This window comes from Pollicipes pollicipes, unplaced genomic scaffold (genome assembly GCF_011947565.3).
Source record: "Pollicipes pollicipes isolate AB1234 unplaced genomic scaffold, Ppol_2.1 Scaffold_4881;HRSCAF=5763_pilon_pilon_pilon, whole genome shotgun sequence".
Classification (NCBI taxonomy): Eukaryota; Metazoa; Arthropoda; class Thecostraca; order Pollicipedomorpha; family Pollicipedidae; genus Pollicipes; species Pollicipes pollicipes.
In genome coordinates this window covers 40,589,110-40,615,329 of record NW_023596576.1, presented here as the reverse complement: position 1 = coordinate 40,615,329, position 26,220 = coordinate 40,589,110, and the positions used below count along the sequence as shown (strand labels likewise).

Genomic DNA, 26,220 nt, shown 5'->3' with positions numbered 1-26,220 from the left:
TTACAAGCAGAACCTCTTGAGCCGCATCACCAGGAACCCCCGTTAAGACTTTGCTTCGAAGGGAGGTCACGGTGGAGTCCGGTGTTGTGACTGAAGATCTGTGTGGAAATTGTGAGAAAACCTGCAATTTGATAGCCCCGCGAGCTGTGCAAATGTGAGATCACACTTATTTGACAAGAGTGTGAAACGGGGGCTCGAAATGCGTGTGATCACTGGCGGTGTGTGCCAGTGGCTTGTATTGGTATTGATGTGATGGCGAGTGTGCGTGCGTGGTTTGTCCTGAGAGAACATTCTTCTGGTATTCCAGTCTACTGACTCCCAATAAAATGTGATATATTAATGCCTGATATATTGATGCCCATTGATATTGATGCCTGCCTCTGCCTTTATGTTTGTGTTTGAACATGACAAAGGAATGCTGGCAAGCTGAGAGAAACACTAGCACTTAAATGGTAGGGGTGTACAAAGGCAAGTACTGGTACTGGTACTTCATTACGATCTCACCAAGATTGTGAACCTATTGAGGCGTTACAGCATGTAATTAATCCATTGCATGTCATTATATCAGCTATTCATTTTGGCAGTGGGAGCTGGTGTGTGCAGCTCATTAATGGACATGCTCAGTATAGGCTCACATTATATGGGTTTGCAAAACTGTTTTTCCCTAAAGAATTCTGAACATATAGCTTATTGTTACCGATGCACATTGTACTGTCTCCACAAATCTCGTAAGCTCCTGAGCAATCAAGTAGTCACTGCAACTTGCACCGGATGCTGGGTGCTGAGAAAGGTGGAAAAGTATTGCTGTTGGTGTCTTGGATAGCATTCGATAATTTGTTTATCATGAGCTTGGTGCGCACTGGCAGTTTCATCACTCGCATTTTGCCCAGCCAACCATAACTACATGCACTTGTCATGTCTACAGCCTTGTGCATGGTCAGCGTGTCTGCAGTGTCATTTCACCGCACGTAAAATGCTCCTGGTTTTTTAGTAAAACAGCCTGATGGCTGCAGCATATTGCATTACCATGGAAGTGAAAGACATGTTTGCATCTTTCTCACCTGCGTTTTCTGGGTTCCGAAGCAGGCGATTTCTACGATAACTTGCCTCAGCTGGTGTGGTTCAATTGCTCCAACGGTGCCCTGACGACGCGAACGAGTGGTAAAATGAAATTTCCAAGAGGAATTTCTTAGGGTCTTCAACTAAAAGTGTGTACACTCTCCGTAAACGTGCGTTTCCAATGTGTTCATAAAAACGGTCATGAGCGCCCGTTTCTCCCTTTGCTATCCCATTGCAAAGGTTACAAGAAAGCGCATGTATCATGTTCTTCCGTGTGCAGACTCTCTTCAGCCAATTGGCAATGTGCGGCGAACCCTGTTCCCAGCTGGACACGCTGGGTTATCGAGGGCTTATCGAACCGGTATGAGCTAAAGTGTAGCGACACGAGTCCATGCTACGCGAAAGCAGTGTAAATCGTACTAATGGTACAGTGGCATTCACTTGTTTGCACAGCTTGCAATTTAAAGACGGGGGTTTCGCAAACGACAATTTGCTTGTTTCAATTTTTACGACCGCATCGTGAATCTCATGCGTTGTTAAGAAGTGCGCGCGCATGATTTTACAAATGGGGGTTAAATCAAACATGAAAACTGAGTTGAGCGCGCCGTACACTCGTGTAGTGTCCTGCGTGTCGTTTAAAATAACCGCATAGTCTCGATGCTTTAGTAATACGAACCTGCTTCACATTTTTAGCTCAACAGTAACTTGTGTGCGCATTAATGCAATATATTTAGTAGGCGGGGAGTGTGTGTGTGGGGGGGGGGCGTGCTGCTGGGCTACCATGTGCGCACGACCCTGTTTTGCAATTGAGAACGTGCCGCACAAGAGGCGGACCGCACTCAGCGTTCTCAGTGTTCGCCCTCACGAAAAAGATGGGATTTGTGTGATACGTTCTCACGAATGATCAGAAGATGCACGCATCGCTTTCCGTATTTGTTTTATAAGGGCGGCCTTCTTAATAGCCATGGGGGTTGTGCCGAATTGGAATGCAGTATGCTGGAAGCCAATGGTTTGAAGTAAAGTGCAGCGTTAGATCTTCAACCCGATTGCATTGCAAAGTGGATATAAGGATTATAATCGAAACAGTTTGTGGGATGTGTTATACGGTGAAGCAATGAGTGGCGTGGTGTTGATAAATTTTTGCGAAGAAATCTGACCATGAACACAGCTTTCTTACGTCTCGTGTTTGGATGTTTCCAAATAATCATTGCTTGTTTGATAACGTCGCTGAACCAGTGCCTCCTCGCAAACTGGAGGTCGATTATTTTCAACCAACTCCCGACTCATAGTGCCGGAACATCGCGAGCGAAAGACCTTTTCGCTCATTTTAACTACAGTCTTGTCAGAGAACTGGTGGCGCTATGAATTAAGGGGAGCATCCTGGCAACCCGTTTAGTCACCAGTCCGTTGCCTACTGTGGTGTTCCAGTTATCAGCATGTTTATTAGCACGCGCCCGGGCGGGGTATCAATTTACCCCCGCTCCCTACCCCCTCCCCCCCCGAGGTTTTTCCTGAATTATTTCCCAACGGCGCGGCGTAGCTGTGCCAAATGTTGCATAGCTACACAAATTTAAAGGCAGATCTTTTGGTTTCACACGTTAAGATATACCTTATAAGGTCACTGACCTATGGCAGGCCAAATTCAGCCACGGCTTCAGTGAAGGCAATTTATGGGGAAACGCTCAATCTGATGCGACAACGGAGTGTTAGACGACGCCATGCACCTCTGAGACAGTTTCTTAAACAGCACAAAATATTTAAGACGTTCCACCGACCTAGGGCCAGTTACAAAGGTCAAATTAAGGTCAAAACCGACCTGTTTTTGCTCGAAAGCTTACTGTTTGGGATAGTCTCAGGCCCTCATCTTGATTTTTCATAAACAGGGACCGCATCATACATCTCGCATAGCCTTTTTTAGGTGGGGATAGGGCACCGTCCTAAAATTACTCAGACTAGCGTCTCGTTTTTAGGAGCATACCGCCTAGCGTTATCCATGACGCTTATTCAAATGCAAAACTTAAGGCAGTGTTGTAGAATTTTCGTAACCATGACCTTGTTGAGGTCCGACAGTTACTGACCTTAAAAGAGCAACGGTGATCTTTTGCTTAGAACAGGTATCTAGGTTTACAACAGTTACATGAGGAGGTCTGAAGGCACCTTTTACACCAACTTGGAGTTTGGCCTTACGTTACCTCATTTGACCAAAAGATTCATAGCCTAGAAGCATCAAATTTGACACAAGTGGTTTCATTATAACGGATGACACACCCCTTGAGTTTGGCATCTCTAGCTCTCTGAATTTTTGAGATCTTAGGGGAAATTCCCCCGCCCTCCCCCACCCCAGCCAAGGGTATTTAACCGGCCATCTGGGCGCGCGTTGACCGGGTAAGCTTTTCATATTAGGTGTAGGTACTTCCTGACAGTGTATGTGATACACTTTCCATAGCCCTCTCCCGGAAAATGTTCCGTGTTCACGATTGTCCTCTTGCACGAAAGTGTCAGGCCAGCCCATTCTGAGCGCAAGGTATTGTGCTTAGACCACCTTTTCATGAACGATAAAGGATACCTTTCTCGGATGGTCGTCTCGGACCCGTCTTCCTTCAATGTCACTTTGATGTCCCTCCTGTGAATATCACCCAATTCTACGCTTCTCGCAAAGCTACAGTTGCGCGTGGGATTAAAATGGGGGCAACCATTCTTTAGTTAAGCAGCCTTTGGTCTTCTGATTGTAAAAATGAGTTCTTGCCATTGTGAACGTAAATTTAGGTAGTCGAATCCGGGGAGAAATCTGGTTCAGAGGGTATGCTAGATCAACCTTATCGGTTTTGAACCCCCACTCAGCCGATTTTAAACACTGACACCTATGACCGCCATCCCAAGCCAATATCTCACCCCTTTTGGCATCCACCAAAAACTCGGTCTTATGGACATATTCCACTGTGCACTAGCCTCGATGCATTCCGTGCCAGCATACAGGCCGGTCATGTCTGGCTGGTGCGGGTACTGTTAGCATCCTGTAATGTTCAGCTCACCTCGGCAATGGAACGCCGCCTGGCAAGGTCATCCAACAGCCGACCCCTTTCACCTCCCTCCCCGACAGGCGCGTGACCTTCGCCGACATGGGCGTTTGTTGAGAGCGCTGGGAGAGAAAGGGATATTCAGGTGGCCGCGCGACATTCCCGACATGCCGCTGGCATGGCTGGTCACAAGGTATGCTTCGCAGAGGGTCGGCCGGTGGCAGGCGGGGAACGCAGTAAAAAACTGTCACGTTTTAACGTGATTCTACATTTCGCATATTGATCCACTGTGCCCGAGGAACAAGACCGGAGGGGTCGTGAGTGAGTGATCAGACAACACCCGGACGTCTGACGAGCCGGCATGGGGTAATAACGAGCCCGCATGCCGAACCGCTTATTCGAAGGCCGTCTGAAGTGCCGGTTAGTGTCTTCGCCTGACATTTTTAGGCCAATGAAACGTTCCAAATTTTACAACGTAAAAACATTAGCGTAACGGTATGCGTTTCATTCAATTTAAAGTTCGGATCAACAATTCACATTCTTCAACCTACATCAATCAGTCGTTGATCGGTAGCTTCAATTTGAGCACGGCCATAGGGAAAAGTTATCGTCAGAATCTGTCACTCAGCCAGACGCGCGACTGAGAGCGGATATGCCACAGAGCAATGATGAGCATGGTATGGCTGATCACTTTAAAAGTAACGCCTAAAAAACGCCCTGAATCAGACACCGATTCTCAGACGTGCCATGACGTCAAACTTAACACCTTCCCAATTGAGCACTTCATCGATTGGATCAATCCGCAGATGGCGGAAGGGTTGCGTGAGGCAGATTGGACCAAATTGGGACTTGGGAAACACGGATTAGGACCGGAACGGATTTCAGAATTTGCCAGGCCACATGCAATTGGTGGATTGAAAATTAAATTTCAAACATGTGAATTACCGCATTGCGCATTGCGCATTGCGAGCTGAAATGAGCTGCAAATGAGCTCCTATGAAAAGGGCTGTACTGTAATCTTCAAAGTTGTTTATTTTAATTATGGGAAGGTATCCTAGACTTTTAAGGACAATATGTCGCTGAGGAACTATCGCACGAAAAGGACTTCAGTATGTAACAAGAAATGACACCAGTCTGCGACGTGGATACTATGTCATTGCCCAGAACTACAACTGTTAGCAAACTGAAACCACATCACATGACGCGTGGGAACTTGTGAACGATTAAATATAACAAGATTTTAACGGTCCGCATATCACAGACATCGCCAAAACAGGAAAACATGTGTTGCTAAAAAGATGCTCGCCCGGAAGTGCTCATGCGAAGACCACGAATTCGCATGCGAAGAGGTCAAAATCTAAAAGTAAGCGAAAAATAACGGAAGACGATGATGGACATGCACCGAAAGATGAGGATTGGAGCAAGGACAACTTCAAAAGGAACATTTCTAGTGGCGTGTAAGTTTTCATGGTCACACAACCTTTAAACTACGAACTCGTTCGGGTGTGTGCGAAAACCAGGGTGGAAGAACCACCCTGCCGTCCCGAGGAGACTTCCGATGGTGATTGTGGCGTTCTGGGCGCCTTGGCGCGCCGCAACAGAGACCGCCAAAACAGACAAATTTTCCAATGAGATTCTCGAGGAGCCTCGCACTAAAGCCATTTAAACCACACGATTGACTTGGTGCATCGCAAATGGTCAGTTACACACCTCAAGGTAAACATTCAAGTGTTCCGCTGCAGTCATATGATCATTTCCTTGATATCTCTTGGTTGACGGCCGACTTAAGCTAAGATTTGGGGTGTGCAAACGGCCAGAGCAGGGTGCCATCTCTCAGAGAAAAACAAATGAGTGGAGCATGCTAGTTCTAGTCGAAAAATGGCGAATCAACTAGCTCCACGAACCTGAGGAGAATTAAGGGGAGTTGTTATTAACCACTTCATCATGCAATTCTGACGGGTGTAGCTAGTCATTTTCCAACAGTATGGGAGGTCGCCTGGGCATGGGGAGCAGCAACAACATTAATTGGTGACGTTTATGAGTTACAGTTGCTGTGCTATGACATAATGCATTTCATGAGTGCTCCATAAGCGTGGAGTGTTAATCGCATCAACTAAATGCTGTGATGATTATTTGAACAGGTAAAAGGCAACCACGCAAATGCCGCATCTAACACTACCTGGAGGGAAAGTGAGACCTCAGAGGCTAAACCGCCCTGGGGCCAAACATGACCAACTAATTACCCATGCGCTGACCTGAAGGCCTTAGTGCTTGTCTTGCGCAGTTTAAAGCAAAGAAAGGCAAGTGCAAAATTTGGAACATCAAAGAAAGGTTTGAAAGAGTGAGCATACTGATCAGTTCTTCCCATGTGCAAAATATTGCGTTTGCCGCTGGTAATGATCCAACGCTAATGTAGATCAGTGGCGTCTTCTAACTGGCGTGCTCTATGACACGTATAACTGTACCAGTATTAGAAACATAAGTGCACCTTCCCGTGTGTGCGGGGGAGGAAACAAACCTGTTTGTTGGTGGTCTTGGGGGTTGGGTCACATCATTGTTCACTGCTCAGTCTCCCTAGTGGCTGAGCTGAGTTGAGCATGAATTGGGGGCCCCAACACATTTGCATCCCTGGCCACTGGATACTAGTGCAGCATTCACAAGATTGTATGAATATTGTTATCATTGTGATAAGAACTCATATGATCAACTGCGTGCGAATTGTTTTATGTCAAACGTCAAAACATGGTGGATGACGATTTGCAGGCAACCAGTACATGGCTTAAGGTCGAGTGCTCATTAAGTTTCTCATTTCATGCTTTTTGTTTTAAATGTCATATAATTGTCGGTATCTGGTCGATCATGCGTCCTCGTATTACAATGTCTATGAACATACCAGCGACCCTCTGCGAACTGAAAGCACTATTGTGAGATACAATACAAGGTTATGCCAGTCTGGAAAAAGTGAAAGGGTGAGGGTACATATTAAATCAAATCAAATTTACATACAAACCAAGCTTACCTCATGAACCTTGCATCACAAACTTAAAAGCAACATTGGTGCAGGGTTTCAAAGTTATAATCTGTGTTTACTTGTTGGCTACATTAGGACACAGTTCAGAGGACATGATAGCATAAACATGGTGGTGGGTACCTGTACTAACCTGCTCAGCGGGATTTATGAGCAATCAGCGGCGTAAAATGCTTATGCTGTCCAGCATGCTGCCAGCAGAGCCAGCGCGGCTTTGTTGTCGCCGGCGCGTCAGAACTAACATTGACACATTAAGTCGCATTTTTAGGCTGCTGAGGATGCTAGTGTATATATGCCTGGGCGCCTGAACGCCCGGGCTACTTCGGAATAGTCTGCAAGAAAGAGTTGCACACTTTCACGGACATTTAGCTCAGAAACTAGAGGGATTTGGGTCTTAAGGGCAGGGCTGTGTACTGCACCGAGTGATCTTCGAGATGGATTTTCAGTGAAAGCCCCATACCAATATGGAACACTTCCTTTAAACCTGTAGGGCATGGTACACCATTATCCCACTGTAATCACCTCTATGTAGGAGTCTGGTATGAATACGGCTCCATGCAGTCCATCACATACGCATGCACCGCGCCAACAGCTGCTATGCATCTTTTTTATTTGCTGTTTTGCTGGTTGACTAGTCGGACCCGGTGCCCGGTACCAGTACCAGGACCCGGTACCGACCTGAACATGAGTACTTTAGGGAACTCGACAGAGCTGTCACATCTCTGGTCTCGCCCGTCATCGTGTTTGTAGTGTTCAATTATTCTCATATATGCCGAATGCGGTGGGTCGAAATGCTTGAACATAGGATTTAAACACTGCAATTTTAAAACCTACTTCAAACATACTTCGATTCGGCAAACTACACATCCAGTCAGTTCCCCAGAGCTGTCATGTGACCTCAGTCGTTTTGTACCGTGGTTTGTATGTTTTGCTGTGGCAAAGGTCTATACGTCTCGTTGACAACGACTGTCTAACTGTGCAAGATACTGGTAGCCATAAACATGCGTCTTAAGTTTTCATCATGTGTCGCCTTAACTCGACTAAAAATGGATACGATTGCGATTACCAAATTTGTTTAAAGATTTTCGCTTTTTCTGGCTCGGAATCGAATCAGCTACATTAGTTTACGATTTAGATATGTTTCTCGCCAGCTACAATTATGAAGCTTGATTGCAGAACTACGCTAATCAGGATGTATAAATCATGAGAACGGTCGGGAGTGTTTAAGAAAACTGAAAGACGGAGACATGTCATTCGCGAATATTTTGTGCAATGCATTTATCCTACTCGCCTATGACGGTATGGAACTACCGCACAAAAATTGCATTTGGTTGCGTCGGCAGTTGCGTGTTCTTTGCCATCGAAGCGCTATGTTTATAAGCCTACATGCTAAGAAGCAGTGAACCAGCTATGTGGCAGCTGTGTATGAATTCTTACGGAGCTGGGAGCATGATGTGGTGATATTACCCTCCTTTTTTATTTTTATTTTTGGTTGGGTGAAGGGAGCTATCTTCCATGCATCAGTTTTACCCATTGTCAGTTCCATCTTGAGATGCTTCTTCCATGGAGAAAGTCTAAGCACCATTTTGTACAGCAATTGGGGACAATATGATGCAAAAAGTAAGTGGCTTATACCTCTGTTTACCATACGTATGTAGGACGTTGAAGGCGGGGCAGTCACACCTCAGCTTTCAGAGCTTAAGGAAGCATATAAATTACACATGAGCTGCTATTGAACAATGGCCAAGTGGCCAACGGCTCATTCATTAATCTAGACCTAGGCAACCTGATATACTGATCATTTGGGAACAAGTTTCTACTATATGATTGGTATGTGGGCCGACTCTTGCCTGGTGATGCACAAGTAATGTCCAGCTGTGTTATTTGATGGAGCGAAATATTATCGCGTTATCTTTATGACGCCACTCCCGCAGTAAACTTCGGACCCTGTCATGGCTGCAAAGGCTACGTGCTGCCGTCGGAGCTCCGACGCCACATCTATATGAGCCGCTTTGGCGGCAGCTTGGAACAGACCATACCCAAAAGAATGCAGACGCGTCGCTATGGGATGAAAAAGGAGAACAGAAAACAACCAACAGAATATTGGGGAGAATGGGAAAACCACGTTTCTGTTCTCAGTTCCAGAGTTTCTTGCAAAGTATTACATGCGTCCAAAAATGGGATACAATGAACTCAGTGACGATTTATCAAATTAAAAAAAGTGACGATTTATGATCAAATTTAAAGCAACGCTGTGGGAAGGATCATGCGTGCATCGAAATTCCATTCAACAAATTGCAATGAACTCAGTGACGAAACAATCAAATTCAAAGCAACGCAGTGGGAAGGATCATGCGTGCAACGAAATTCCATTCAACAAATTGCAGACATCAAGAAATTTGATGAGAGAAATAGCGTGTGCTAACAAACGCAGCGCAAAGAGATGTAACATCAACAAATGGGAGGCCTCGAAGAAATGGGATACACGAACTTCAGTGCAACAGGATTTCCGGACGGAAATACGTGTGAATGCCTACGACGTTTTGCAGATGTCGTTTGCATACGAAGGTATGCGCACGAGGGTTTGCGATAACAGTACTTGTGTCAAATATTTGCATGCGAGCTTTGGTTTAAAAAATCGTTACGAACAGTATTTACTCGGTCACGTACCAGTGGCTTTCTTGACAAAAAATACCGACATTCGGCAGGAAACACGAAAGGAGTACTCCATGGATCAATCCACTACAAAACTTACTAACCTCACAACAAAACCCTTTTGCCCTGCTACCGGTACAGTTGTCAAGTCATGCATTCTGACAACACCTAGTTCTTAGATTGAGCGAAATACGTGTTCAAAATGTCTCCGCTCTAAGGCTCAATTTGATCATGTTTTCTGATCATGGAGAGCTTGTTCCTTCCCAGCTCTTCCAAAGTGAATCCTAAAAAAACATTTAATTTTTAATGCAAGCAGGCAAACATAAAATTGACAACAGACTTCCACTAGGCTACCCCTAATGCCTCCACATAATCTTCTCGCTCAGTTCGACTGCTCGGTGTCGTTACCATCTGTCCTGAGATTTTCACGTCAGTCAAATGGTCAAAAAGTTTAGTACACCTTTCCAATATTATTCTCCCACTTGCGGCATCACCCTATGCAGGACATGTTGGAATGTTTGTCGCAACCCACTTATTCCCTGACATTTTGTTTTACTATACCGTAACCCAAAAACGGGTAACCAGGAGTGCCCCTCCCTCTTTCCCAGCAACGCAATAAACCGTACGTTAGCAGCAGAAAACGTAAAATCCATTCGCGGCACTCCCAGCAAGGAAGAGGAAACAAACATAAAAAAGCAGGCGAAAGGTTAGTGCAGACCCGGCAGGAATTGTGTTATGCAATTGGCCAGGGCAACTCATACATGAAAAGGCCTAAAGTAGTCATGGCCAAACTCATCTGATGACAGCCCGCTATAACCACCCAATAAGCTACAACCACTCATTCACGGTGTTTGTAAAGGTTGTACAGTCACACAAGTCGGAGGGACAATTAACTGGTCATTTTCGTGCTGGGTCTTGAGCTGGACGTCTAGGGAGTCCCCCCAGCTAAGCGGAGATTGTTGTTGGGAGAACTCCCGGAGCCAGCGCCATGAATTTGGGTACAAGTGCATGAATATGACTATATTAGAACGTGATTATCGAGCATGAAGGAGGTTAAATATGAAGTGAGTTACATACGTGCAAGGCAAAAATTGCAATATCTTACATATGTTGGTTACGTTAATACGTATTCATATTAACGCAAATGACGCATTCGCGCATATCGCATCCTCAAACGCCTGCGGTTGCTGTTCTTAACAATTTTTTATGCAAGGATACAAGTTCTTCTTGGAAAATATAAAATCATAATATCGTTCGACACCTTAGGGCCGATGCAGGGTGTTGTAAATAGTCTATACTTACGATTAGGAGACAGGATGGTTTAAGTGTTTTACTCGCCTCATATCCATTTCATTTGATTCGCAGAGCTGAGATATTAAATCCAATGATGCAGGAAGTTGTGAAGGCGGACATTTGTGTATCATAATAACATTTGGGATTTGGCGACACCCGATCATTTCAAAATGTTACATCGCTTAAAGATTGGCTCGAAGCTTTGTGTGATGTCTTGACATGGGAAGGCACCGTCAAAAATGAACTGTAGAGGGCCCAAGCAACTCTACACTTTGCCGCCAGAGTTGCGATAGGGAGGCGGTGTCGGAACGGTAACTGACATGGATGACATGGCATGACATGGATGCCGGTGGGTGGGACAGTGACGTTTCTATATGAGCCTTTTCTATAGGTCTTCTGTCAAATACACAGACAAACCGAAAGGTAAAAATTTGTACGTTTTGACGCGCAGTGTCCACAAAATAATACTTCACATCTAATCCACATACATATTTTTGGATTCCCCCATTCATACATGACAGCTTATTGGACTGTCGTTCAGCGTGGTTCTTGCCAAAACCATTTTGGTGACGAAAAGTGGCAATGGAGCTGCTGTCGAAAATGCGATGTTTTGTAGAAGACCACCTAGAAGGGAGCACACCCACACCGGTAAAATTTGCTAAGATCTCGCCGGACCAGCTAATTCAAACGAAATGCAAAATGACTTTTAGATACCTGGATTGGCTGAATTTCTGGGATCACCCACCATGCTAATCGGCATTTGTTGCGCAAGCGCTTATCCCGCAATCCGGTCGCTGAACCCAGGAGTCAACGGAAGAAGTCTTCCGCGAAATGCTCAATGCCCTTCCCGCACTCTGACGTCATCTGGCCTTTAGCGCGGGGCTGACACCGACCGCGGCCCATCTCCCTCGGGGCAAATAGCGAGCACCTAAGGCGTCTCCAAGCAACGGGTGGGTGAACCGGAATGCAGGTGCTCTAACCAACTGTCGGAGAGGACGTGATTGGATGACATGATTCATTCGATGGTTCATCATCGAGGTATTTCTGCATGTTATCTTTACATCACCAGGTTGATACCCTTTCGCTGTTCTACCATACGCTGCCTGGTGTAGCTATCGTGTTGTGCCGATGCGCGAGCTGACCAAGTAATAGATTAATGCACCCCACCTCAATCGGCGATCATCAAATCGTGAGCGTGGATCAAATAGTTTGTACTTCTTTAAGGATGGTATGGGATGCTGAATCCTTTGTGACAGAACAGCCGCAGCTTGTGTACCACCTCAGTTTATGAACCTCCCATACGGCTTCTGCTAAACCTCACATTTCCCATAATATTGTGGCGTGCACAGCGAGCAGCGAGTCACTTGCTGCTTTTTTTTTAGTGAAATTCCGGGCAGATATGAACTGGAGTGTCTAAGTACGTAACCAACGCGTGAGTTGTTGCCACCTTCAACCCTTCGGCTGTCAGCGGCACAAAAAACAGTCGGCATAACTGAATTTGTTCAGTGTCGATGGCATTTCCCCAGGATACGCTGAGGGCAACAAGACCGGACGAGACTCACGTGCTCCGACGGGCATATTCCGGACGAGACTCCTGTGCATCGACGGGCAGAGTCCGGAGATCGAACCACTCCTGTAAGGGAGCGGCATAGCGTTGGCAGGCGGAAATTCAGGCCGACGGGCAGCTTGGATACCGGACGCACCTGCAGATGTATAGGATTTTGGATTAAGCTGGGGCGACGATGTTACGGCCTTGTGGCTGTCCGTGGCGCCGTGCAACGCCAGCCAGAATACTTCTGCTGAAAGAATGTGCACCTGTGTAGGGCAACCGGAGACGAAGTTAACAGGCGATTCACTCACGTCTCGGAAAGCGAGACCGGAGAATGACGGGAAGTCCCAACACCATGAAGGCAATACGTTTCTGTATCTCGTTTGAGGGACATTTTGATGTGATTTCAGTCCACCAAATGACTTGTTCCAAAGCTATCCACTAATAAATTGCACGTCCAGATGGTGAGAGTACGTTTGATTTCATTGATATGGGGTTTTCAACTGATCGCACCCAAATGTTGCGTGCCGTTAGTTTGTATGTTGAAGCCTCTCACTGCATGGCGGAAGTGACTTACGCGATGCCATCCCGGGTCAAAGGACGACAGTTCGTGACAGCGTTTTTGTATACCCGTTTGCCTGATGAGCACATTGAAGGTTAGGACAGCAGAGGCTAATTAGGCGGCACGGCGTGCAGGCTTCCGCCCATTACAACCACCGCCCGCCTGCATGCCACCGTCGGCAGAAAGCGTCACGCAGTCATCGCGCTACCGCTGTCCGTGTATCCAGATTCCAACATCGTCAGAGCTGATCCGCTGCGGAACTAAGCGGATATCTGCAGACCTTACTCGTCCTAAGTTTGGGCAGTGACATTGGCCGTGCGTAAATCTCCAACAATCGGGTCAGATGCCCGCCGAGTGACCGTTGTTCGTGATAAAAGAAGCGGATGATAATACGGGAAACTCCTCCTCGAAACCATCTGTTCCATCTGATCCATCTGAAACCATCTGACGGTTGTGCCGCGAGCCTGTCCGATTTAAAACGACGTTGGATCAACCGAAACACATCTGCAATAACGTGATACACTTCTGGACTTGCCGTAATCTAAGAGCTTGATATGATATATATATATATATATATATATATATATATATATATATATATATATATATATATATGACGCAACAGTGCGTTGGATGTCGTACACATTTCGACATCCACCATTCCTGTGTCAGTGTACTACATTGCGTAGTGCCGCACGAGCTAGCTAACGCAGTTGGTTCAGTACTTATCAGGCGGGTTTCATCCAGAGACGCCGCATTTTTTATTGAGCCGCAGCCTAAGAAAAATGCCTGACACTTGGAGCTCTTTTCGCAATATGGAAGCCGAACAGCTTCGGCTGCTCTGAGCGATTTATCTTAACGTCGGTGGTGGTGGCATTATGTATATACGTGCTGGGTGGCGTGTGCACGCATATGACGAAATAGTGCTCGGTTTTTTCATCGCCGGACCAGAGATGCCATAAAATGCGCAGCTCTCACAACGATCCGCAAAGCAGACTTCTTTTACCAAAATCAGGATGTGTCCCCAGCGAAGAAAAGAAGACCAACTGTGCATGGAAGAAAAATGAAGGCGGGCTGACACAGACTGTAACTTTGTTCCAAATTTTGCAGAGGAAAGCAAAACAGGCGTACATTTTGCCCATTCCTCACCCCAGCTTAAAAGTTGGGGAAGGCAAGTACCTCTCCCGCGTACCCCCACTGCCACCGCGCGCCTGGACCTGCGTTCATATTTGGGGGAAAAAACGATCGGCATGGGTACATTTCGTTGAACGGCTTCTTCAAGACACCATAGGACATAACAAGCATTACTTTTGGTCTGGCTTCCTTGATATTGCATCAAAATCTCTCCTTGCATGGATGTGGCTAGTAGGGGACTAGTAAGAATATTCCAGGAGAAAAGTTTTTCACGCCTTGTCATCCACCAACGCCATTTTAGGGTTAAGTTTTTCCCAGATTCCTGTGTGTCCCCAATGCTGATATTCCCTCCAATATCTGATCAGAGATTACGTTCAACCTCCTGCTGATAGCTTCTTTCTGTGAAGCTTGGGTTTTTGGTAAACGGCAGTTGGTCACCTGACAGTCTGTCTACGACACGTACCCGCCCATGGGTCGATAGGAGTAGTCACTGCTTTGATCATGGGCTGAACAGTAGATGCGACACTGGAAATGAAGTCGGTACAGGCACTCCTTTCTTGCTTCCCTGCGCATAGACAGGTCGCCGTTGGCACAAACCGAACCGCCTTTAACATTATTTAGGGCGCCTTGGCAATGTTGTAATGGCAATCGGTAAACAGTCAAATTCCTAAGCTTCGTATTCATCCGGGATCACTTCGACACATTATTCGTGTTACGTTTTCCACACACTTGAGACCCACGCAAAAGTCGCCGCTGTCGTGGATCAGCGGCTGGGAAAGCTGAGAACAGAAAGAACCAAAAATACTGCGGCCTCCCTCAGCGTCATCAGCTTTAACTGGTCGCCTTGGAAAACAGCGGAGCCTGTGGTCCCTTCGCGAAATAGCTTCTCGGAGGTCGCTGATGAGCCGAGGTTCACATCCCTCGTGGGGCGATGGACGAGGCAGTGCCTGGCTCAGACAGCGTCTAACAATTTCCGATGGCCGAGGGAACGCAGCCTCAGTGACGTGCGCGTCACCCCTAAGCACTAAGCTGTGGTGGACATTTTGTATTTATAAAAATGTCTGTTGCAAAGTTTTGTAAAACTAGTCCACAAAATCCTGGCGACTTTGACCTAAAATCTCACGAAGTCTCTGACCTTGGTCAGGTTAGCGGGTTAGGGAGAAGTGTTTCCATTTCGACCCCCACCTAATGCGTCGTTTTTTCTCCAAGAATGAGGAATAAGGTTCAGCACCGGGCGGAACGCGATCCTCGATCCATGCGTCACGAATCATTTCATTTGAGCAGTTCAGAGAATGTCTACTCTGTAGTGTCTGCAACGTGCAGTCTCAAATTCGCGTACCAAGCTGATAACATAGGTCAAGAAGATTCAACATCTGTTTACAACCTCTCGCCTCACCGGGTGAATTATCGGCACGCTACAAGTGACATGGCCTGTGTAAAACGTGTCTGCCCGACGGCTACCTGGTTCTGAAGCTAATAACCGCCCTGAGCATTTCATAAGACGGTGTCGCTTTGTCGTGCCACGGAATAAACCGAGGCTTCAGCTGACCTCCTGTGAGATTGTGATTCAAAGCTTCACTTCCCAAATACATCACTCACAAACATGGGAGGTCATACAATTGGTTTACAAGGGGTTTATTTGTGACGTCGTGACGTGACCTCAGATGACCCGAACTTGCAGTTTGGCTAACACAGTCTTATGGCGCAAGCCAGAGTTCACCAGCCAGGCACAACCCCAACGAACATTACTTACCATGTACTTATCATGATCTGTCCCACAGCACTCGTTGATCAAACACGAGAACTCTCCGACAGGACAAGGCCGTGATGTAAGCTATATATTTCGGGTGCGGTTAGTGAAGGTACGTACTCCATGGCAACATTGTGTCGCTCCTATTAGCCTTGGTGTGAATAGTGCCTCATATTTTGCACCGGTCTCGTGGGAAAGGGCCACGCTGCCCTCAAATGCAACTGTGGAAGACAACCAACATTTTCACACATCGAAGTGAGAATGCGCGCCACTCAGCATTGCTCGAGAAAGATGACCAGACCGCCACGCGTCTCATGCGGGCAGCCAGTTCTTGTCGCCGACCTTCTGACCGCCTGGTCGAAGGGGGCGACCGCAGGCTGAGCGGCCATATATAAGTCGTGCCCGGCCACCGGGCAGTCACCAGTGTTGCCCAGCGCCGTGTACCAGTATGAAGCTGGTAAGTGGTCGGCGGCCGCACGCCAGCGGGGTCTCTCACTCAGGGTCGGCCCTGCGCCGGCCGCAGCCGCCGCACCTGGACAACGCGCACAAGGGCCGCTCTGGAGACCGTCCGGTCGGCAGTGCCGTGCAAGCGAACGACCTAGGCTATTAATGTTTTTAAAAAAATATCTGACGATATTTGCATGCCGTTATTTATAAAACATCTGACAACATTCGTTTTTAAAATTTGTTAAACATTTCACTTGGCCAAGGGCAATAAGTACTCCAAGTTATGGGACGGGTGATAGCTATTTTCTTATTTCTTCTAAGTCAGCTACCACCGGACCAGCATCAACCTTCCAGACAGTTGGGGACTCAGTCGCTCCCGGCCCCAGCGTTCTCGCGCCGCTGCATACTGTAAGGATGTGAATTAAGATGTGCGTATCGCTGGATTGAAACTTTTGCCGGTCCTCGACATTTGCAACAGTGGCACTTTGTGATGGTAACTGCATCGATTGTAGCAGGGAACGGACGACTTCCTCAAACGCACAACAACCCACATCCCAACATTGTTATACCACGTTCTGTATCCTTATGCACCCAAGATGACCGCTGAACAGAGGTTATCGCCTGCCATTAGTCTGTTGGTTTGAAGTCGCTCAGGGTCCGAGACCTGGCCTCGTTCACCCTTGCGGTGTCGGGTTTTTCAGATCGTCCTCGCCTGCCTGGTGTGCGTGGCCCTCGCCGACAAGTCGGCGCGGATCAGGAACTACCAGTACGGAATCGAAGAGGACGGTTCCTACAACGCCGAGTAAGTGGACCAGAACCAATATTGGCCCGGCTTTGAACAGATCTGGAACAAGTCGCACAACTTCTAGTTCTGAGATTGAAAGGATTCGCCAAGAGCTTCCGTTTTCTCATAGAGCCGTCCTATATCAGGCTGAATAGAATATTTGATTGGAAACCCTAGGAATTGTCTCGATGGACTCCCGCGCATATCAGCGGTGCCAGTGAAGTTCATGATTTCTACGCAACGTCTCATTCATTCAGTGCGACGCTAGGCTATCATTTGTATCAGTCATTAGGCCCACCGAGTAAATGTATTACATTTAACCACGCATTGGAAAACGAAGTACATCCTGCCTGTGTGCTTGCGACCGTTGGGTTCGCGGTGATTTGCGACCACGGCCAAGAATCCCTTCAATTATTGCATATGAGTACCAACTTTCTGTTAGCTCCCTTCAACCCACCGCAGGGCCAAAGTCAATTTGCAGAAATGCTACAGGACCAAGCGAACGGACTGTGAAAAATCAACGATAGGAACCAACAGGGGATGCCGTAGCCCGCGAATTTCAGGTTCCGCAACTCTTGAAAGGGATTGTGTCTACAGGTAAATCATCCTAGAGTTTATGTCGTAAAAAGTTGCTGCCTTTACCCCCTTTATTTGACATAGTTTCGCTAGGGATTTTTCTCTGCTCTGTAATGGCTCCGAACATTTTCGCCCTTACCGCCCGCTCAGTCGGAGGCCGGGACCACGTGGTGGTCCTAGCGTGGACCACGACCTAGCGTGTGGACAGCGTGGTCATGGCACCCTTTTGGTGTACGGCGGCTGTGACCTATAAACGGCGTTTTGCAAACTAAATGTTCTAATAGCTCCAGGCACAAGATCCGCAAGCTCGCTTGGTAGATTGCAGTGTTATCAGTTAACGTTGCCGAGGGTCTCCACCCTGTCCTGTTCCCACGGCCCCTACCGCCGTGATTTCCGGGCGCGGTACCCCGCAGCCTTCATCGCGGCGAAGCCCGCGCAAGCGCCCCACTCCCTCAGAAGGGGGCAGGGCGGGTGTCGCGTGCCGGCTGCCGCGCATCAAAGCACGCCTTGTTTGCTGACCGAGATTTATTTCTAGCGCCCACCCAATGACTACATTCCGCCGTCAAGCCACGTCCATCCGACGCAGCGTGAGCCTTGACCGGCCCCTCCCCTAATCCCCTGCGCAGTGCTTCAGCTCGCCGATCTGACCAGTGCAAAGTGACGCGTCGGGCCTCATGGGCGGCTACTTAGAGGCGCTTACGTAATCTAGATGCAAGAAAAAGCTATGGTGGGATTAGCAGTGTTGCCATCGCGCCGCGTCCGCCCATAAAAGCCGTGTCAAATGGATCGCTAAATTGGCGTCACTGTCATGGTTCACTTTGCATAGTGGGCTTTTTGCAGGGCGTCGTACCGCCGAGCTGTAAAGTGAAAGGATAATTTACAGGGTGCTAAAATTCCCCGGAAGATCCGCTTGGTCGCCGACTGTGCGCATACCACGCCCTTGTGAGCACACTGAACAGACAGAAGTTTACGTCTCGTGCGCTCCCGCATGCGCGTGACATCGACGCCTACGTATGCCTGAGATCCCTTACATCAACTCCGTCCACAGGTACGAGACCACCAATGGGATCTCAGCCAACGAGGACGGCATTTCGTACCCGGGCAACGAGCCGGAGACTGGCAACTACGTAAGGAGAGGCTCCTACTCGTACGAGTGGGAGGGCGTCACCTACACCGTCACCTGGACGGCCGACGAGAACGGCTTCCACCCGGAGGGTGACCACCTGCCCGACTTCAGCCACACCCGCGAGCACATAGGCAATGTTGCGGATCACGAGTAGCGCGTCTCTTGTCAGGGCCCGATGGTGGCTGTCTTTTCCCTTGTGATACACTAGTTGCGTGACATGTCTCGATCGCCAGTCCCGTTGAGAGATGTTTGACCGGTGCTGGCCAGTCTGTGTTGCGTCCTATCGTTGCGTCTCTGGTTACTGAGTGGTGAAATGTCTGCGCCACCAATAAACTGTTCCATGTCGCTTCAGTGTATGACCCCATCACTACTGTAGAGACAGGAACTCACAAGACGATAGATATCCGGTATTTGCGAAGAGCACGTTTGCGCTATCGAACCCCCCACTATGCCAACACCGGTGGTGGCGGGACGGCGACGCTTTACTCATGCGGCGCCGGCGCTGGATATCTAGCCGTAAAGGAACTGAGCCTTACAAAAAAAGGAACTGGAGATAAACAATTAACCGCTATCAGACATTTTCTGGGATCATTTGGTTATTTCCTTTTAAGAAAAAATTCTGATTTACGCTTCGGACGGTTGCGTTGATGGCACTCACAGCTTCAGAAAATGTTTACCATATATATATATATATATATATATATATATATATATATATATGTATGTGTGTGTGTGTGTGTGCAAGGTCGGCTGTTTTATATATATGTAAAAGTTATATATATATATATATATATATATATATATATATATATATATATATATATATATATATATATATACGCTTGTTAACAGCCTTGTAGCGGAGTACGATGTGTGTGTGCTTACTGCAATCACCGGCCACCATAAACATTGCCTGGTCCTCAAGAACGCGCATTACCTAAAAATATTGTTTATATCAGGTCTAGTGGAAAAGTTTAACGTCCCGCCTAGGGTGAAGGCTCCGAATGTGCGTTGATTCGAAAATAGTTGGGTCCGCATTGTCTGTAGCTGTATCTAAAGTTATATTTTAAAGTTGGTGTTGTTAGGGAGATGCCGTGTTGCGATGCATCGGTTAGCAGCACGTTTAACGAACGTCAAATAAGCGATTATAACAGTATCTAATCGCGAACTAGGCAACAGAAAATGAGCGGTGCTGCCAGAACTCAACCAGCGGAAAGTGTCGCAGAAAGACTGATTGCCTGACTGACGATCAGTCTTTATCTCTCGATCTCTAAAGACTGACGGTTGTAGATCATTCTTGTTGCCAGGATGGAGTAAAACGGCAGTTCACGGACAAATGTTGGAACACGGCACAGTCACGTGCTTACACCTTTTTGTCCTGCATAGCGCGGCGTTTTATAGCTAGGCGGCCCTTGAAATCCGCACCACGTGTCCAGCACAGCTGATGCAATAAGTCAGCACTAAGACCGCTGAATACTGGTTCAACTACTCGTGCAGTCGCTTGCAACGACCCCCTATGCACGCAAATGCCTAACGTCACACCTCGGGACTGTCGGAGGCCCTTCCTGCCTTGACCCCATTCGAAGCCGCCCTCTGCATCTACAGCATTCGCCCTGGCGGACTGTAATGCGAATCTGACAAGCCACTTGCCCAACCTGTGCAGTTTGTCTCTGACGACCCTTTGTAGCCGGGGCAGAACTCCCCGCTCACAGCGCACCCCAACATGTGAAGGTGGGGCTTGAGCCCCTTCTCCTTGTGGGTGAAGGTAAAAAAGGGTTCCGAGGGTTCTGCTGGCAGCATGTAGGACGGCACAGGCATCTTATGTCGCTGATTGCTCATTACTTCCGATGAACACTTGCGTACAGGTACCATCTGCTACTCTGACGTGTATATAATCATGATCACTTCAATGCGCCCTAAAGTAAGCAACATACAACTATTTTCAGACTGTGTGGCAGTTTCACTCAAGTCTGTGATCAAAGGTTTATAAAGGTTAAGTTGGCTTGAATTCAAATGCGGTTTGATTTGGCGGTGGGGCATTATAACACCCCTTTCCAAAAATCAAATCTCACCTCTCCCAGCCTGACATAACTTTTGCATTGCATGTAACAATGATATGTTTAGTTTGTGAATGGTCTCTGTCAAGTCTGCAGAGGTTCTGATAAAGCATGCATTTTTAACTACTTGTCAATTATCATAATTCAAAACCTCAAAATCAACAATTACTTCAGCATCACTAGTTTGTCGTCTACAGGTTGCTATCTACAATATTTTGTTGTTCGAATCGTCAGTATTGGTATGCAGTCGACCAAATGTGTTCTTAACACAATGATAATAATCTTGATGCAATCTTGTGAGTGCTGCACCAGCGTCTTATGGTCAGGGGCAAGTAACGGGTTGGGATCCCTGATTCATACTCAATTCATGCTCAACTAAATTTAATCAACTCAGCCCCCCGCGGGGGATTACGCGGTGAAAAATGATGCCAACCACACCCAAAAAACGCCAGCACACGTGCTTCCTCCCAGACTTGGCTCACTTTCCTCTTAAAGTCAGGGTGCTGGAGTCCAAGTTCTTTGGCGGGAGGGTGGCTAGACCGACGCCTCTCATTCCTATTGAAAAGGAAACTATACCCTTGCCAATAAGAGCCAGATTTGTTTTATGTAGCTCCAGGTGTCCAGTGTCACCCCACACACATACGAAGATGCCCTTACGTTTCTAATACTGCTACCACTGAAGGGAAATGTCGAAGATAGAGCATACCATTTAGAACACACATTTTTATTCTTATCTAAAGGTCTGCTTTAGATCGTGTAGGGCAAACACTGGACCCTTCAGGCTTCATGTTTTAGTAATGAGTTAGTCATGTTTGGTCCCAGGGTGGTTTGGCCTCTGGGGGTCTCGCTTGCCCTCCAGGTATAGTGTCCGGAGCCCTGTGGTCATCCACTGGCTACTCAAATGATCATCATATCATTTAGTTGCATTCAATGCATGTTGATCTGGCAATTCCACCGCACCAGAGTAAAGCATGACATGCACAGGAACTGTTTGCAACTCCAAAATGTTACCAAATGATTATGCTGCTGTTCTTCACCCGGACAAGCTCCCATAAGATCGCATTCTTTTCGCATTTTTCCTCTGCAAGAAAGCAATATCAAACAGTACTTGCATGTCCGCAAAGCAAGCCTGTATCCGTTATGACCAGGGGGCACCATCTGCATCCTTTCACACTATCCAGGGGGCCATCGTCGCGGCTTGAGAAATTGGTCGGGCTGGCAGCTTGTTAACGTCAGCCGGTGACGTCACAAAGTCGCAATGGCGCGGCGGCGTTGCATTGCAACGTCGACCGCGTCGCTTGGAAAGCAGTAGTTACGCAGAAATGCTGTGGTTTGTCATGTCTATTCTCTTCAAGGCGTTGTTGCTGTTCTTCAACCAGGCAACCCTTTTGAATCTTTTTGAACAACCCCTTTTTGAACAACTTATTTTGATTGCCATGGTTAACCTATGTCAGGGCAATAATGGGTATGCTCCACAAAACAATCTGTCCTCTCCAAAAGTAGCATAACTTTTAGATGCCTATGCCAGCATTGCTGCTTGCCTTTTCAGCTGCAGCAAACGCATCTATTTAGGTTTATTTTTAAAATATAATGACACCGTGTGCGATGTTGGCTTCACATTTTAAATGGGATGATATTTTTGTTGCGCACTGATATTTAACTCATATTATAATTGCTATGCAGCTCAGAGTAGCCCTGTGTTTAAAATATAGTGCATATATACAGTACAGTCCTTTGCCAGTCACCAAATCATGACAACTGTAGAAGACATCTGGTTGAGGAAGCCATGAGGGACCACTTCAAGAAATTTGGGTCAAATAATCAAGAATATGGAACAAAATAAGCCCATTGCATGTCTTGTGGCAGCATAATTTGTCTTATCACAAAACTCGATGGATTAAAACAAAAATGGCTTACTCTGGTTACCAGTGATGTGTTAAAAGCAGGTAACGTAAGCAATTACTTGGTCCACAGGAGACTTACTGGCTTCTTCCTGCTCCCTCAAAACAAAAAAAAATCAGTACCTTTTGCATGATCTGCTGGCAGAGTCATCCCACTCACTCCCCCACCCCCCAAATGTAAATACCAATCATGCCCACCAACCTAGAAGATTAAAATGCGAAACAAGTGAGAGGTGTGCATGATAAACATCTCCGGAGGCCAGATTTTCGCCATCGAACACTTCTGTATTATCTGCGTCAGGTCTGTCCCAAAGGTCTGTTTGGCAGCATTAGGATTAGCCTTGTCAGGTAGCCTGGTGAGTTAGGCACTCGAAAGGCTTAAATTTATCATTATCTAACACCGCCATGGACCAAGAAAACGGTTAACCGAGGGTTTAACAGCGCAAAAGTGGCGGTGAAAATAAGCTCCGTGCTTCAAATTGTCTCCTTGATTTCCTGTGAACTGTTCACTCTTTGGTGCATATCAAACATGTCTGGGCGGCTGGCGAATTAATCCAATTTAGGTATGAAATACGGACAAGTTTGCAGTTAGAGCATCTTGCAGAGAAATTGGTCAACGTTTAAAGCAACAGATGGTACCTGTAAAGAAAATCGAAAAGGAAGGAAGAGTAAAGAGGTATCACACTCATTTGATACCAAGAAAAACAAAAGTAGTTAAATAAATGTAAAGACGGATACTTTTTTAACAAAATTTTGTACTTAAACTCTGGAAACGTGAGTGCTCAAATGGTGATATGCATCTTGTAAACTTAAGTTACAAGACATTTGTTGGATTTTTTACTCCCGCATTTCGGGAGTGCTGCAATTTAGTGGCTAAGTTTCCTCGGGAAAAAAGAAATACGTGGAGTGAATTTCTCTACCAGGCCTTGCTGATGTTTGCACCACGCTCTGGTTTCGCAGTGTGGTGGTGAGACCAAAAAAGGTGATGTGTGAAAACCTTGTATTTGGCACACAGCTGCCGATTGCGATGCATTTCGTGAACAAACCAAACTTAATGCGCGCAAGCGGCTGGAGTCGCTGGGGTTCTTGGGCTTGGAGGTACCTGGCGCCCTTGCTCTGTGCATACATAGACATGATTCAGATGTAGGTGAGGCAGGACATATATAGGTGTCCAGGTTCTGTGGAGCCTCGTTTATGCTTGGTGGTTTCAAGCGAACTCGGTTTTGGATGACATCTGGAAACCTCAGAAATGGAGATAGGGGTTTGGCATGTGCGATTAGACAATGTCAGGCAGGAGTAAAAAATTCTCATAAAATATGTGGAAAAGGAGTGAAAAATTCCTCCTCATATGGTGTTGCTTTACACCCAGTCTGCAATTCTAGACACTGCCTTCAAAAGTCCGGCTGTTGTTTTTATTTCGCATTTCGGTCTATATGAGTGTAGCCGTCACATTAATTTGGGGACGTATCTACATCGGTCAAAACTTACAAATTAATATTTAAGTTAAATTGATAAATACATTAAATAATCTAATAAGAAAGTCCTGGTAGCGGAGTACCAATTTTCCAAAGTGAAGGACACAATTTTCAAGGTGCTGCGAGTCATTACAGTTATTTAGCTTATCATTGGGAGATGGAAGTACAATGGGTGGTACTCAATAGAAGGGCCAGGTTTCATATACGGCAATTCATGTAGAACACTTGAAATGAAAGAAAACGTCATTTTTAAACAGGTCACACTGTAGTGGCACGGTTTTAATTTTTAACATTAAACAAATGAATACATATATCAATATATTTATATCTATATATATATATATATATATATATATATATATATATCTATATTCGGATATATATATATATATATATATATATATATATATATATATATATATATATATATATATATATTTCTTAACATATATGAGAGGGCACCTTGTGAAAAGGCTTACCATGCCATGGACGCAGGGAAGTATTTTTTCCCAAAGTATTGCTGTAAGTAATCAGCAACTTACGTGATTCTGCCAGAGGAAGTAACAAACTGCGAGGCCAAATCAATGAGCGTATGTCTTGGTCGGAGTGAGATGGGTGTTTGGAAACTTTTTTTTGCTATGTATAGCAACGTTTCTACGTAAAAGGATTTTTCTTAAAGTTAGAATTACCAGCTTCCATTTCGTTGCCATAAATGGCGAACCTATCATCATTTAATTGCCCAGCTGTCTTTGCATTTTTTTACTTCGGATACCAACGACTGGCCAGGAATTCAACCGCAGACGGTTCTGGACTAAAGCAAATAAGTTTCAAAATCGTGATGCCAATCTGCCGATCTTAATACAGCTTCCCACGTAGTTTCCAAATCTGTTAAAGACATGAGCGAGAGCAGAAAATTTGTGCTCTTGACAACTCAGTCGCAAGGAGGTGAATATTTTGCACCACTTAGAGAGTTGCGAAATCCAACCTCCAACCTGAACTGGGAGGTGGACGCAAGCTGCTGAGTAGTTAAAACCTTACCGACGCTGAATTGTGATTGATTCTTCCATTCGCATTGCCGCGACACCGTGATGGTGCGTAGTGGCCGTCTGTGGTCGGTGATCGGGTGAGCGGTTATTTGCCACCGTTCGTCGCATGCTTGGCAATTAGCAGTGTCCTGGGATTGCTGACTTTAGATGTAAAGCAACACCCCTATGAGGAACATTTCACCCCTTTTCCCAATATTTTACGTGAGTTTTACACTTCCATCTGATATTGCCAAACCATGCATGTCAAACTCACCTTTTCCTTTCAGAGGTTTAAGATGACATCCAAAATCGAGCTCGTTTGAAACCATCAAGAATAAACAAGGCTCCACAGAACCTGGTCACCTATGGTTATGCTTATATCCTGCCTCACCTACACCTGGACCATGCCTATGTATGCACAGAGCGAGAGCACCAGACACCTTCGAGCCCTTCAAGTGTTCGATTTAGTGATGTGTCAATGTGCAGGAGTCCAAGGCTTTCTTGTTTGAATGCTTTTTGCTTGTTCATTTTTTATTTTTTATGTAATTTATTTTTATTGTTTTGCTTTGCAAAAGTCTGTGGAAGGGAAGTGCGAAGTGCGATATCAAAACATTGGTGTGACATGGATTTTGATGCTCATCACACTTTTGAAATAACTATTCTTAAATGAATTTTGTTTCACTGTAATGGCCTAAGATGTGAAAGAACAGAAGTACTTTTCACGTCCATGATGGCACGTCCAGACCAAGTCCAAATGTACGTCTCTGAATGCTGGAGCATTT

General features: G+C 46.2%; 1 protein-coding gene across 1 annotated transcript; it reads left to right on the top strand.

The window, feature by feature from the left end:
• Window positions 1-16,473: 16,473 nt before the first annotated feature.
• LOC119101565 (cuticle protein CP14.6) lies at window positions 16,474-19,270 on the top strand. The gene is made up of 3 exons (XM_037224909.1): window positions 16,474-16,504; window positions 17,196-17,296; window positions 18,903-19,270. The coding sequence occupies exons 1-3, from the start codon at window positions 16,496-16,498 to the stop codon at window positions 19,132-19,134; spliced, it is 342 nt and encodes a 113-aa protein (XP_037080804.1). The 5' UTR covers window positions 16,474-16,495; the 3' UTR covers window positions 19,135-19,270.
• Window positions 19,271-26,220: the final 6,950 nt, after the last annotated feature.